General features: G+C 32.2%; 1 protein-coding gene and 1 pseudogene across 3 annotated transcripts in view; one reads left to right on the top strand and one right to left on the bottom strand.

Annotated features, from left to right (window-relative positions):
• The window catches only part of LOC145277891 (uncharacterized), a 116,054-nt gene extending 104,612 nt beyond the window's left edge, over positions 1-11,442 (top strand). For all 3 annotated transcript variants that reach the window (XM_080129883.1, XM_080129884.1, XM_080129886.1), the window contains 4 exons: positions 2,806-3,135; positions 6,910-6,999; positions 8,089-8,291; positions 11,143-11,442. In XM_080129883.1, coding sequence (XP_079986009.1) covers positions 2,806-3,135; positions 6,910-6,999; positions 8,089-8,291; positions 11,143-11,331 — 812 coding nt within the window. In that variant the 3' untranslated portion in view covers positions 11,332-11,442. The remainder of the gene's footprint in view (positions 1-2,805; positions 3,136-6,909; positions 7,000-8,088; positions 8,292-11,142) is intronic.
• On the bottom strand, positions 1,658-2,416 carry LOC145277439 (uncharacterized; annotated as a pseudogene).
• Positions 11,443-15,132: the final 3,690 nt, after the last annotated feature.

Below are 15,132 nucleotides of genomic sequence, written 5' to 3' on the forward strand. Positions count from 1 at the left end.
AATAAAATGTTTTTATCTCCTTCAAATTTGTTTAATAAAATTTTAAAGGCATTTACATTTGCAGAATGGTTGTCTTCAACTACAGCCCTTATATCAAATCCTGCATTTAAAAGCTGTACAATGCATACAATTATCTCCTGAGAGAGCCAGTCGCCAGTAACAGTCACTTCAGAACAGACTTTAACTACAGTTAGGACTGTCTCCTTCAACCCTGAAATCATAAATATCATGGTACCTTTATATAAGTTGCCAGTTTCATCAGCACCAACATACTTCCCACCATGAAACTGAGTTCCCTTTTGAAGGTACATTTCATCCAGCATCAAGGTTTTTGTATTTTTTCTAATGAAGGAAATGGTAATTGATCAACCAGTAGTTTATATGCTTGAGGAGAAGTATAGCGCAATAATAAATGAGAATCTGATTAGTTCAACAGAAAATGAAAGGCGACCCTTAGGTTTAAAATGTTGAAATTTGTATAGTTCTTATAGAATGGAATTTGGAGCTTCTGCTACAATGTTTTGAATATAAGAGGGGAAATTTTCCAACATGCTATACCTTGTAAGTTTTGCATTGTGACCCTTCACAAACCAATGTGGTAATGATATTGGATTTCCATAATACTGAAGTTGAACGTGTAAATTGTTGTCAATCCGAATGCACTCTTTCAGTAATGGAAAATTTGTCTCAAAATCTATCCGGAAAATCCATACATATTTTTCATTTTTTTTAAAACTGAAATCAGTGGGGCAACACTTTGTTTCTTCCAAATCTTCGAAACTCATAATAATATCTGCTGAAAGAAAATTTGGTAGTTCATCATCTTGGTAATTTCGATCCTTTGGGGCTTTTCTCATTGTGTTTGATGTAGGTAGAAGAGATGGCTTAATATTCACTAACGGTGAATGAATTGTTGGTATTGGATATAGGGACCAATTTAACTTATTTATTTTTCCTTTTAAAATAAATTTTTCCTCAAAATGTTTTATACATAAAACTGAGTTTTTTGTTGCAATCCAGTCAGCACGATTTACAAATTTTGTCCATTTTTCAAACAGGTCGGGTTTGCCATGTGGAAAATGAAAAGTTGATAGATTTTCGTGTTTTTTATAACCAGTTTTGCAGCCAAATGCAACGCATTTGTTCACCATTTTGTTAAGCAAATTATAACAAAACTTAAACAATATTTTAAAAAAGATAATATATATTTTTTACAATATTTAAAACGGGTAGAAAAAATTCAACAAGTAGAGATCGCAAAAATAGTTGTAAGCATAAAGATCGCTTACGTCTTCGAAAAAAGTCAAGGGAAGTTAATCTATTGTACTTTTGTTCTGTAAATTAACATGAATAAAAGTGGTGAAAAACATTTTATATGGATAAAGACATGTATTTTAAGAATGAAATAATATAAAAATATTTAAATAAAAGTTTATTATTCATTATTTCAAGAGTTAATATAAACTTTTGAGTTACTTCCCTTTGAAATTTTTAATGTTGTATGCGGCTCGAGCTTACACAGTTTTCCATAATAAAAACAATGGCCTCTTAGAAACGTGGTCTCTCATGTAACATACGGGGCCGTATGTATAGTAGACCATGCCTCACACCATTCCATTCTTCTTACCATTATAGAGTTACCCTTCTTTCCATCATCTTATATGTTATTGTTAACTCTGTGTCTTCCCTCTTTCTCCTCCTCCTCCTCCTCCTCCTCCTCCTTTTATCTTCCCTCTTCCTCCTCCTTTTGTCTTCCCTCTTCTTCCTCCTCCTCTTCCTCCTCCTTTTGTCTTTCCTCTTCCTCCTCCTCCTTTTGTCTTTCCTCTTCCTCATCCTCCTTTTGTCTTTCCTCTTCCTCATCCTCCTTTTGTCTTTCCTCTTCCTCATCCTTCTTTTGTCTTTCCTCTTCCTCATCCTCCTTTTGTCTTTCCTCTTCCTCATCCTCCTTTTGTCTTTCCTCTTCCTCATCCTCCTTTTGTCTTTCCTCTTCCTCATCCTCCTTTTGTCTTTCCTCATCCTCCTTTTGTCTTTCCTCATCCTCCTTTTGTCTTTCCTCATCCTCCTTTTGTCTTTCCTCATCCTCCTTTTGTCTTTCCTCTTCCTCCTTTTGTCTTTCCTCTTCCTCATCCTCCTTTTGTCTTTCCTCTTCCTCATCCTCCTTTTGTCTTTCCTCTTCCTCATCCTCCTTTTGTCTTTCCTCTTCCTCATCCTCCTTTTGTCTTTCCTCTTCCTCATCCTCCTTTTGTCTTTCCTCTTCCTCATCCTCCTTTTGTCTTTCCTCTTCCTCATCCTCCTTCTGTCTTCCTTCCTCATCCTCCTGTTTTCTTTCTTCTTCCTCTCTGTGTTCCCTCCTCATCCTCTTTCTGTCTATTCTCTCCCTCCACTTTCTTTCTCTCTTTATCTTTAACTTCCTCATTTCTTTCTCCTCACCTATTACCTCTTTCTCTCTATTTTACTTATTTACATCATTCCATTCTTCTCATCAATATCAGACACCCTTCCTCCAACCGTCAAATATGTAAATGAAATGTACAGCCTGACAAGCAAGCAATATACTATCATTAGTTTAGTAGTAAATATTTAATAATATATGTAACAAATAGTCACCCAATGGTAAACACAGATGATGACCATTTTAATTAAAACAAAGGTGTCCGAAAAAATACTCCTAGTTGGATAAAGTATTTATTGAAAGGAATGTATTAAATTGAATCAAATTTTATTGTTCATAACAATGTGGCTATTCAGAATAAAATATTGATATTGTAAGATGGCACCTATTGATAAAAGCATTTTTCTTTCTAGTTCCCAGTGTTCCATTAGATGAGCCAACCGAAGGAAATGCAGAAGTTAAGGAACTGAATGACGACGATGACATCAACAAGAATAAACCCTCCAAAGTGGAAATGATTAAACAACCAGATGACAATGACCCGACTGTTGCATCTGCCCAAGTGCATGTACATAACAACAACGATATAACAACTAATAACAACACTGTAATAGATAGACCGCCAGTCCCTTCAGCAGCAGCAGCAGAGAAAAGCAGACCCGATTTCCAGGCAGACGTGGAAGTATATGTGCCACCAGAAGCTTCGATACGAATCCCAACGAATATCAATGATATTCTTAACGGTATGTTTTCTCAATTGGAAATGATTTAGTGATTGAGTAAAAGAAGCAGAAGATACGTGCGGTTGACATAATGTACTTTCTTTTAGGGAGTTACTGCTTATCATGGCCATTCAAAGATAAGGGTTAATGAGTGTCATTTAGACTGTGACACTACGCCGTGATGATCAGTAATGGTGGAAGTTGGATAGGGTTTAATTATTTAAGAGGACAACTCAACAAGAACTTATTTACATTAGATTTGAAAACAACCATGTTATAGTCAGCCAGGAAGCAGCCCTGCAGTTATGTGTTCTACAGACAGACAGTTCTAGGAAAGAAACTTTGCTCATTGAATTTTTGTTTAGCTTTATAGAGTAAGAGAAATTGTTGACAGTTGTAGCTAAATGAGTATTTGTTATGACTGTTTTGCCAGGGGGGGGGTCATAGACTGAAGCTCACTCGAACACCTATCATGAAAATAATGATAGAGCAGAAATAGACTTGCAACATCTCTTTAGTGAGAGTGAGAAAGCAGTAGGGAGGCGAAAAGGCCCTTGCCCACTAGATTTCGGAGACAGGTTTGTATCTTGTCAAGAGAGGAAAATGTGTCATCCTCAAATGTGGCAATATCTTAAGCATATTTAGCTCTTGTATAGGTAGAGAATTGCGTCAGGGATGTATACTGTTTTAAACTATGAAACCAGCAATGCAGGGTTTAAATCCTATCAAATCTATTGTGTTCAGCTAACAAAATTTCTGTACAACTTCAATAGCTTCCTCATCCAAATATATTTTCTCCAGATGCGAGTTTTCATCCATCTCCATCAAGAAAGACAAATCATTCAAATTGTGTCATTTATAATAGGAATCGTGTTTTGGCATTAATCCCTCCAAAAAAAGGGGTTGATATTATCATCATGGGTTTAACATCCATGTTACATGCTGGCAAGTGTTGGATGACTTTTAGAAATTGATTTCCAAACTAACCCACCTCTAATCACGTTTGTAATTATTCCTCTTTCTCTCAAGTCCATCCTTATCACTTCTCCTATATTTTCTACGGTTTTCCTTTTTTGTCTTCTATTATTCATTTAACATCACTTGTTCAGGGGTCAGACGTTTTCTGATATTATCCAAGCTCATTCTCCAATTCTCATGATTCAGCGGGTTAACAGTCTCTAAATTTAACCCCACGTGGCCTTGTCTAATCACTTGCTTTCAAGTTTTCCTTGCTCAGTCAACCTTCCTGCAATTCATTCTTCTGCAACAATTTACCCAGAACTTTCCAAATGACCATAGAATCATCTCCGTATTAGGCAAGTCTATTGCTTTCAGTGAATTCCTTTGACCGAATGTGTTGGGTTTGGTCAGATTTCACATTGCAGATACATCTGATCATGGATCGGTTATTGTGCTGCAAACGGGTGAGAGAGGACTCCCATCATTCACTGCCATACAATGTGATACTCCTGACACAACTGCTATACAATTTACCCTGGATGTAGAGAGGGACAGCTCTCGATGCTATCAGAGGTAACAGTTCACAAATTTCGTCCAAGCTACCTTCACTATTGTCGTCGTACTATCTAGTCCTCAGATCTAAGCCTGTTTTTAAGACTCGCATTCCACAACCATTATCTCATTCTCGTATCATTTCTCTTCATGCATATCCTCAACCATCACTGAGCAAGTTTCACTTCCATGCATCATCACGTTGCATACACATGCCGATAGTGATAACGCTCTGCTGGTTAGTAATGACAGAAAATGCCTTGAACTTACTCCATCCACTTTTAACTTTTGCAATCAAACTAGAGCCAGCTCTTTCCTGTGCTAGAATGGTTTCACTAAGAAAACAAAACTTTTGAAAAACCCTGATAACTTTGCCATCCGAATACACTTTCCTCAAATCTGACTTCTTGCTTGTTTTTGCGTATAAATTTGTTATCAACCATTACATTCCCATTACAAGTTCTGCAAAAATTGAGTTACATACAACTTCCTTTCGACAAACTGAGAAGGGAAACTTTCCTCTTTCACGGGTTTTCCAGCACTGCATCCATTGATCATCACTTTCAGACGTTTACTTTCCATAACATTCCTCCAAGTTAGCAAGTGGATTTTCCATTGTTTCCAGGTGCTTCCAGACCAGGCTGTCTGAAGATATTGGCTTCCTGAGACGAAATGCGCATAACGTTGATGCTTTTTGTTTTTCTACTTATTTTTGCAAAACTTAATTATGTTCTGCAAAACCAAAAACAAAAACAAAAATCCATCTTTTCCCCCTTTTCCTTCTTTCCATTTCTCCTTTCTCTTTCTATCTCTCCCACTTCCTGACTGGTTTCCTAACTTAAAATCTGCCAAACGTTAATACTGTAATCTTTTTCCCTCTCCCATTGCAAAACTCTATTATGTTCTGCAGAGCAGGGAACAAAAACGATAAAATCCATTATAAAACAACCAAACCAAACCAAACCAAATATTACAAACTAGCGATTGGAGATACAAAGAGCTTAAAGAATAAAAAACCTTCTACAAAATAACTGGATTCAGCATTAAATAACCAGAAAAATTTGATATGCCATAAAAAAACAGAACAACCAAATCTTCCATTGTTTCACAGGCAACTATCATCAACAAAGAAAGGGTGTGGATATCGTCTCTGATTAGGGAAGCACCAATGATGAAGATGTATCCTATCAGATCTATTATATTTAGTTACACCTTTATACAATAAAAAAAGCATTGTGTGCAGAACAGGACATTTTTTAAAATCCTGTGACCTTGAAGAGCTGATAATAAATAAGACAACGTGGTGGTATATTTGAAAGAGTGTGTCTTTACAGAAGTACAGAAATAATGTTACTGTTCGTCCTTTATTGTAGGTTCCTCTATACATAATGTATAGAAGAGTCCATATAGTCATGAAATAGGATAGATCAACATTATACCACAGTCCCACCCCGTTTTTTTGTTTTTTTTTTAACCTTGCTATGTATGCAGTTAGTGCCTTTTCTTTTTAGGGTTTATTTTACATTTTCGTTTTGATCTTCGTTGCTCAGAAACTGTTTGAAGGAATGGTATCTGAAATGTGTTGAACATGATATCCATTAGTTCGCTCTCTGTAGTAATATTTTCAACAACATCTGATTCATGTGTCTTTTGTGGATAAACTTGGATCTCTTTACCATGAAAATCATTTTCTCAAGCTGTTTATCTACTCTCCCTGTTTCGCAGTAGAATCTAATCATTGCCTCTGCTGGCGTCATGTTATTTTGTTATTTGCAGTCATCCTATATATCCACAAAAATTCTTGCATGGCATTTTCGGTGGGAATCTAGAATCTAAATCCTGTAATTGATCAAAATCAAAAAATGAATTCAGATCAAAATTTAAATAAGGATTCTAGATATAAGGATTATTATCATTTTAATTTTCATAAGATGACATAAAGGTGGTGCAAAATTATTGTTTGGGGAAACTAATTTTGACTATTCTGGGATGAGTAATCTTCTAGTTATATATATGCTAATCTTTCTTCTATCCTCTCCCTCTCTCGTTCTCCTCCTCCTCTACCTTTCTCTCTCCCTCTTCTACCGTTCTTTCTCACTTTCCTCCTCTTTCTCTCCCCCTCTTCCTTTCTCTTTCCTCCTTCATTCCTCCTCTCCTCTCTCTCTTTCTTCCATTTTTTTCTTTCTTCCATTTTTTTCTTTCTTTTATTTAGTGAAACAACTTTCTGAAATGCATTCAACAAATGTTCCCGTTTAACAACAAATTTATTTTTTCAATTCACAGAAACTGATTTCGTGTTTGACGAAGACTTGCTGCAATTATTGGAGGAAGAAGAGGCCCTCAAACTTGAAGAGGAAGAACTGTTAGCGATTAGTAAGTTCTTGCCATTTTCTTTTTTGGAAGAATTGTTGCCTCAAGCAAATCCTATTTATGTATACAAGAAGTGGCAACCATTTTTACCCAAGAATGAAAGTAGTCTTAAAAAAACATGTAGAATATAACTTTGTTAACTGTGCAGTAAAAATGATATTGTGTCCTGCTTGTTTCAGTAATCACATATACAAATTTAATTTTATGAGCAAATAAAGACAGGAGTGTCTTGATAATAACTGATAATAATCACTTCATTTGATAAAAAGGTATTACCTTGAAATATATTATGGAACATGGTTACGTATATTAGATCGCTGTGTAGAAGTTGAGAATAAGTCCAGTGAGATTTTTAAAAAAATCACTTTTTGTTTTTTATTGTGATAAACTTCTACAACTCCTTTATATACGTATATATATATATATATATATATATATATATATTACAAGCAAATTACATCATCTTATGGGTTTGTATTACTGTACACATAGATTTGAAAAAGTTGTCAAAAAACAAATATATAACAAATAAATGTTATCAAAGGCAAGATAAATTACTTTTCTACCAAACTGGATATAATTTTCGTGTTTTTATTCAATTTAACATGTTTATTCAGCTCGAAAAACATGCAGTGTTTACCGATGTATTGGAAAATTCAAAATGGCGGCCGACTCTCTCTTTAACACGGTAAGTTCAGGAAAAGGTGTTATAAATAATAAACTAGACAAAATACTATGAAAAAAAAACACCGAATATATGTCAAGTTATGTCACGGTAACATATAATGAGCGAATTTCTAACAGTATTTTGTCTAGTTTATTATTTATTACACCTTTTTCCGAACTTACCGTGTTAAAGAGAGAGTCGGCTGCCATTTTGAATTTTCCAATACATCGGTAAACACTGTATGCTTTTCGAGCTGAATAAACATGTTAAATTGAATAAAAACACGAAAATTATATCCAGTTTGGTAGAAAAGTAATTTATCTTGCCTTTGATAACATTTATTTGTTATATATTTGTTTTTTAACAACTTTTTCGAATCTATGTGTACAGTAATACAAACCCCATCTTATTGTTTTTGTTTTTAGGTGATGAACTTCATCAGAAAATTGAAACTGAACAAAGTGAAATCGAACGTCTTCATCAAGAGATTGTAGAATTACAATATTTACGACAAGATTCCGATTTGGATGATATGAGTTCAAGTTCTGAAAGCAGTTATGAAAGCGAAGATGAGGACGAATTGCAGGACATACTGAACCAACTGATTCGAGACAACGAACTTCTTGAGGCAAGTAATGAAAAATTTGTATGTACTTACAATAGAATATTAATATATATAGATATATGTGATTACTTACAATAGAATATTAATATATATAGATATATATGTGAATCCTTTTTTTTTTTTTTTTTTTTGAATTCAGTTTATTCTTAAAATTGTCTATTTTTAATCTAATTTGACAATTTGTTCCCAAAATATATTACTTTATTAGAAAAACATCTAATCGTATGATAGATTTAATTTTTCAAATCTTTCCGTTGCCAAGAAATGAAAATATTTAGAAATCTCATTAATTATTTTGGAGATTTCATTCTTTTCTGTAGTAAAACCACTTAAACCTAAGGATTCTGATGTATTTTTGTACCATAAATACAAGCTCAAGATAAATGTGACAGTTTTTTGGAAAGGAAAGAAAAAAAACCTATCTTAGTAATTGATGTATTCTTAAAATATGCATCTCTTAGAGAATCTTTTACTGAATGGAGTTCAATTGAAGAATCCGCCCTGAACCTCAGTCATAATTTTTAGGCAGAAATGAAACCCGGAGCACATAGCTTTCACATGCTTTTTGAGAGAAACCAAAATACCAATTTGATCTTAACAATCAACTCATCCTTGGTGTTACAAATGCTACAGTTGGTGTCTTTCTCAACTGCACTCCACACATAATAGTCCATGGGATTGCAATCCTGCTGCCATGTGAAGTCTTCTAACAATTACTCATTCCATTCAGCTCGACAGCAATGACAGCAACTAATATCACCATTTGAATTGAGTTTGAGTACCTTTTGGAGACACCGGCATGCCCATCCACATTTTGAGGGAGTACAATCATCATGTGTGAGACTTTGTGCAGATTATAAGCTAGCAGCTAGCAACATTGTTCTTTGAATCCCTTACTGAATGGTTGAGCTTAGTAAGGAGTTTCTTGGCTTTCATATGCCTTCGTAACTTTTGAGGAATAGTGAAAATTAGCGCTTTCCTCATAGTTGCCATTCCAATCTCCATTTTTTTTTTTTTTTTTTTAACCAGAATTTGCATTGCATTACCTTGCCTGGATATTGTTGCGCTGGAGCTTCTCAACAATTTTTGTTGTGCAAACACAGAACGCTTGCTGTGATCTTTCCTGCTAGCCTCTGCTTCCACATCTCTGTCACAATTCTCCAGCTCACCTCATGACCTTCAAGATATTAAAGAAGCGCTGAACAACAACTAAGTTTTCTGAATTTTTTAATCCAGCATGAATCATTGTGATGCAAGTTACTCTCTTCTAATATTTGAGTGAATATAATTCAATAAAATCTTTCTTGCCAGTAAATTAGCAGCAAAAGGATGCATTAAAAAGAGTGTTTGGAAATCCCATTATTTTTAATGTTTTAATTAAATCCTTTAGTATCTTGAGTAAAGTAGTTAAACCTAAGGATACTAACTTTTATAATTGAGATATTTTCTTTTAGTCACTTTTATTTGTAAGTTTTTTTTTTTTTCTTTTTTTTTTTAATATTATATCCTAATTTCCATGTCAGACTACTTGTGCTCAAGCAAAAACAATATTACGTACTTATGTCGAAAATAGTAATATATTCAAAAATTATGAAAGACCATCAAATAGAAAATTATTTATAGTTAAAAGTAACTTTTACGGAAAATTGGGTAAAATTGCATTTTTCTTAGACGTTATAAAGTAGACAATAATAGTCTACACACAGGGAACAAATATTTTAGATGACTTGTTCATGGCTGCAATATTTGTTGTCTATAGCGATAAACTTTATTTTACTGAAAACACAATTGTAGTTGTTCTACTGAATGAGTTTTTGGATATATAACTATTTTTGACACAACAATTAAGTACATAATATAGTTTTTGCTTAAAACAAGATATTTAAAATATCGATTTGTTAACATGCACCAATGACATTGTTAATCGCAGAGTGGCAGTAATGGGCACAAGGGATCAGTCGATATATTTTAGAGTTGATTTAGGAATGGCAATGTGTTTTGTTACAGTTTTGTTAAAGATGGTTTTACAAACAGTCTTGAGTGTATGATGGTTGACAACAGTTAAAGTTGAGGAGTTGCAAGTTTGACACAGTCGAAGACAGGTCGTGGTTCGGACTAGATTGAGACAGCTTCAGGAGATTGAGATGAGTTGACATCAATAAATGAACAGGGTTTCGACAGAACGTACATGTCGACCTTAGCATGTAGAGGGTTAATGGTGTCACGTACACACCCAAAGTGCAACTGATATTTGCAGAATATGTCGGAGTTTGTGAATCTTGTGTTTTGATCTGCCAATGTGGGAGACAGCGACATGGCCAGAAGAGAAGATGAACAAAAAGAAATTTACAATATATAAGTTAGGGTCAGCACTTCTTGTTGAGCAAGGTAGCACATGATCAAATTCTTCAATTGTTTTTATGATTCTCTTGCTGAATTTCTCATTTTTAGTTTGTTCCATTTTTTGGTTTGTTCCAATATTTAAAACTTTCCATTTTTTTGTTCGTTCCAATCTACAACTGCTATCAACAATTTTCCCCACTCTCTATCTGTGCCTAAATTCCATGAACAAGGCTTCTTTCTAAGAACTGCCCACCTGTGGAAATCTGTTCGGCTGGCCTGCTCACCAGCTGACTATATGGTTGTCTTAAAGTTCAATATGAACAACTTCCGTAAATAATCAAATTATACCCATGTTCGCTCATTCCCAAGTGACCTTCAGGACTTGATTAGTGGTGACTCCTTTGTAAAAAAAGAAAAAAAAATTTTTTTTTTAACTTTACACTTTTTTTGTTTCAATATTTAAAACTTTGTTGTCTTTAATATTTAAAACATTCCATTTTTCTTTACACAGAAAAAGAACACGGAATTATGTCAAAAAATCCATGAGGAAAGAATGATTTGTTTGGATGTGAAGGTCAGAATTCGGCTTTTACAGCAAAAGCAGCAGGATCCGAGTGGAGTAGGGGGTACATCTGCCCCGGCAGGAGGTGGCAGTCTGGAGGGTAATGCACCCCCAACGGACTCTAGGACAACAGCATGACAAACAAATACTTAATTTGTGGGAGAGAGAAAAAAAAAAACCTTCCCCTGTAGCTTTGTTTTTTGTCGTTTCCTTCCTAAGACACAAATGGTAGATATTCTATCAAAGAAAGTGCCTCTACGGTCTGATCTTAACAAAATATGTGCTTCTTCTTTTGTTGTCAGCATGATTATTGATCAGTCTGAGAAAAAAAAAAAACGGTTGGATTGAAGAAATGTTTTTCGTTTTTGTCCAGAATTTTCCCTATATTAATAAAAAAAAAAAAGAAAGAAAAATTTGTATGCTGTACATACCTGTGACAAAACAAAAATATCACCCAAAAATCACATAGATTAGACAAGTAGTTTTGTTTTTAAATAATGAAAATCATATTTTACTAGTGGGACCTGTAGAAATTCCACAGCAACATCTTTCATATGTAATATATTGCTGCTGGGTATTCTTGGAACATTCAGCATGAATGGAAACCTCGTGATATTATTGTAGCCCTTTTGTTAAAACTGTAAAAGTATTTAAGTAATCTGGTTAATGTAGTGTTAGAATATATCTGGTTGTTACGGTTTATCTCCAATATCCTTACAAAAGTATATGAAATATTTCCATTGTATGGACGCCTGGCACAAATGCTATCATCATGCAATCTTTAGATAGAACAGATACTACCCTTGGATCCTCATCAGAAGACCAAGAATGTATATTTCAGTTTCATGTACGCCCCAAAAGCGACAAAATTTTTTTTATTTAAGTTTTATTTTTACATTGCATCTTTGGTGATCGGGAGATCCTATTTATTAAAAAGAAGTATAGAAGGTGATAACATACCACGAACATTAAATTAGCGTGTGTGTGTGTGTGTGTGTATGTATATATATATATATATATATATATATATATATATATATATATATTAATTTATTATTTGATTCGATTGTTATCACCTTCTATCCTTCTTTTTAATAAATAGGATCTTCTGATCGTATGATTTATAATCTGGAAACCGTGACACACATACATATGTTAAAAGTACTATGGTAATAATATATAGATGAGTAACTGCGATTTTGAAAATCATCTAAAAACAAGAAAGGGAAATAACTCAACAATAATTCGAACTTGTGTAATTTATGTTATGTAATTCTCATTATTCACTTAAAAATTATTTTTTTATAAAAATTAAACTACTTGATCAATTTACATGATTTTTCGAATGTGATAATTTTGTTTTATCATGCATATGTACATCGTACAGATTTAAAAAAAAAAAAATTTTTTTTTTTTAATATGGGGGAATTCTGGACAAGAATTTTTTTTTCTTTCTTTTTTTTTTTGCAATTGAACATTTTGTAATTGTCATCCATGTTTGTCATCATCAAAGTCATTTTTTTTTAATGTTTTTCCTTTTTTTTTTAATTTTTTTATTTTGCTACAGACCAATTCATGACAGAATGAGAGCCGCTATTGACAAGGGTTTAAATTTTCAGAGATTGTCTACTTAAGTTAACTATATTTAAAAATACCATTCTGACTCATATCTGAGGATAAAACGTGTTGAAAAATAAATAAATGAAAATACAGATGTGAATCTTATTTCCACAACAAAAATATCTATTTTCAGTTTATTTTTCAAAAACTTTTATCGGGTACGAACATTATTCTAATTATTTTTAAGTTTAGCTGAGTTATTTTTTTTTTTTTTAAATTTCTAAAAATCAAACATGTTCATTCGTGCTTCTCAGCTGTGCCATGAAGTGGCCCATGCTCTTTACACAAAGTCGGTTTTAATCTTATCTTTTTTGGATGAGACAGTTTCCTTATTTGCGTTGATTTTATTCCAACCATTGTCCATATCAACATTATTGTTTGCCTACATGTCTAAATTTAAATACAGAAGTTTTTAAGAATAGCCCACGTCATTGTTGATGTTCTGTTACATTTATGAATTAAAAAAACAAAAATGTAAAAAAATAATCATTTCATTTAGGTAGAGAAGAAACCTCTATGTACACAGTAAACAAGTAATCAACAACTTTGAATATGGGGAAATGGTTATAGGCAGCTAACATACTCCCTAAATTCTGGCGCAGTGCTACCGGAAGTAGTGACAAGGCAAATCAGTTCCTTTTTTTTTGGGGGGGGGGGTTCACTCACACCTATATTTCCCTTGTGCATGTACTTTTTTATAAAGTTTTTTTTTCCGATTTTTTTTTATTATTTAATAATCATTGAAAAGTTTTTTTGGTCTTATTTTGATTAAAAAAATATTGAAAACACTTTTTAAAATCTTTTTTAAGTAATGAACTATTTAATAAAGACTAATTGTATTATTTTCATCTTTTTATAATTTTGTTAATTTTTATTGTATACTTTTCGATAATGTCCTTTTCTTATATTTTTATTTCAATAAATCGCTTCACAATAGAAATATTGAAGAACAATAAAAGTGAAGGAACTGATTTGCCTTGTCACTGCTTTCGGTAGCACTATGTCGGAAGTTAAGAAGTGCATTAGCTGACTATAACCAGGGAAATACATCACCATGGATAAACGATATATTGGACATAAGTCAGAAGGTGCATTGGCAGATATATACTTTTAAAATAACAAGCTACACTGAGGGCAATAGTCTAAAGAGAAAATGCAAATAAAGTTGGCTTTTGAAGGAATGTACAAATCTTTTTGCTATTTTATTCTTATTAGCTATATATTATTTATTATTAGCTATATATTATTTATTATTAGCTATATATTATTATTATTAGCAGTATATTATTTTATTCTTATTAGTATATTATTTTATTTCTTATTAGCAGTATATTATTTTATTTCTTATTAGCAGTATATTATTTTATTTCTTATTAGCAGTATATTATTTTATTCTTATTAGTATATTATTTTATTTTTATTAGCTATATATTATTTTATTCTTATTAGCTATATATTATTTCTTATTAGCAGTATATTATTTTATTCTTATTAGTATATTATTTTATTCTTATTAGTATATTATTTTATTCTTATTAGTATATTATTTTATTCTTATTAGCTATATATTATTTTATTCTTATTAGCTATATATTTTATTCTTATTAGCTATATATTATTTTATTCTTATTAGCTATATATTATTTTATTTTTATTAGCTATATATTATTTTATTCTTATTAGCTATATATTATTTTATTCTTATTAGCTATATATTATTTTATTCTTATTAGCTATATATTATTTTATTTTTATTAGCTATATATTATTTTATTCTTATTAGCTATATATTATTTTATTCTTATTAGCTATATATTATTTTATTCTTATTAGCTATATATTATTTTATTTTTATTAGCTATATATTATTTTATTTTTATTAGCTATATATTATTTTATTCTTATTAGCTATATATTATTTTATTCTTATTAGCTATATATTATTTTATTCTTATTAGCTATATATTATTTTATTCTTATTAGCTATATATTATTTTATTCTTATTAGCTATATACTTGTACATTCAGTGTGCATCATGCTGATGTCACTCGCTAAAACAAGTTGAAGATATTGGGAAGATCTTTTATGACCTCATAAATGCTGAAATGACAAAAGGATGATGTTCTTTACAATAGAGAATATAAACAACCTGTGACCCCTTAGATTACTGGTTGTGATGAGCCAGTAAGACCCAAAGCGTCTAGTTATTATTATTATTTACTCACTTGGAGTTTTCAAACTTGTTATTAGCAGTAATTGTTCACTGACAATAACAAGTGTTCTCTGGGGTTTGAGTGACAGCAAGTGTCTCCAGATTA

Source organism: Euprymna scolopes, chromosome 6, assembly GCF_053919585.1.
Source record: "Euprymna scolopes isolate OS-2025 chromosome 6, ASM5391958v1, whole genome shotgun sequence".
Classification (NCBI taxonomy): Eukaryota; Metazoa; Mollusca; class Cephalopoda; order Sepiida; family Sepiolidae; genus Euprymna; species Euprymna scolopes.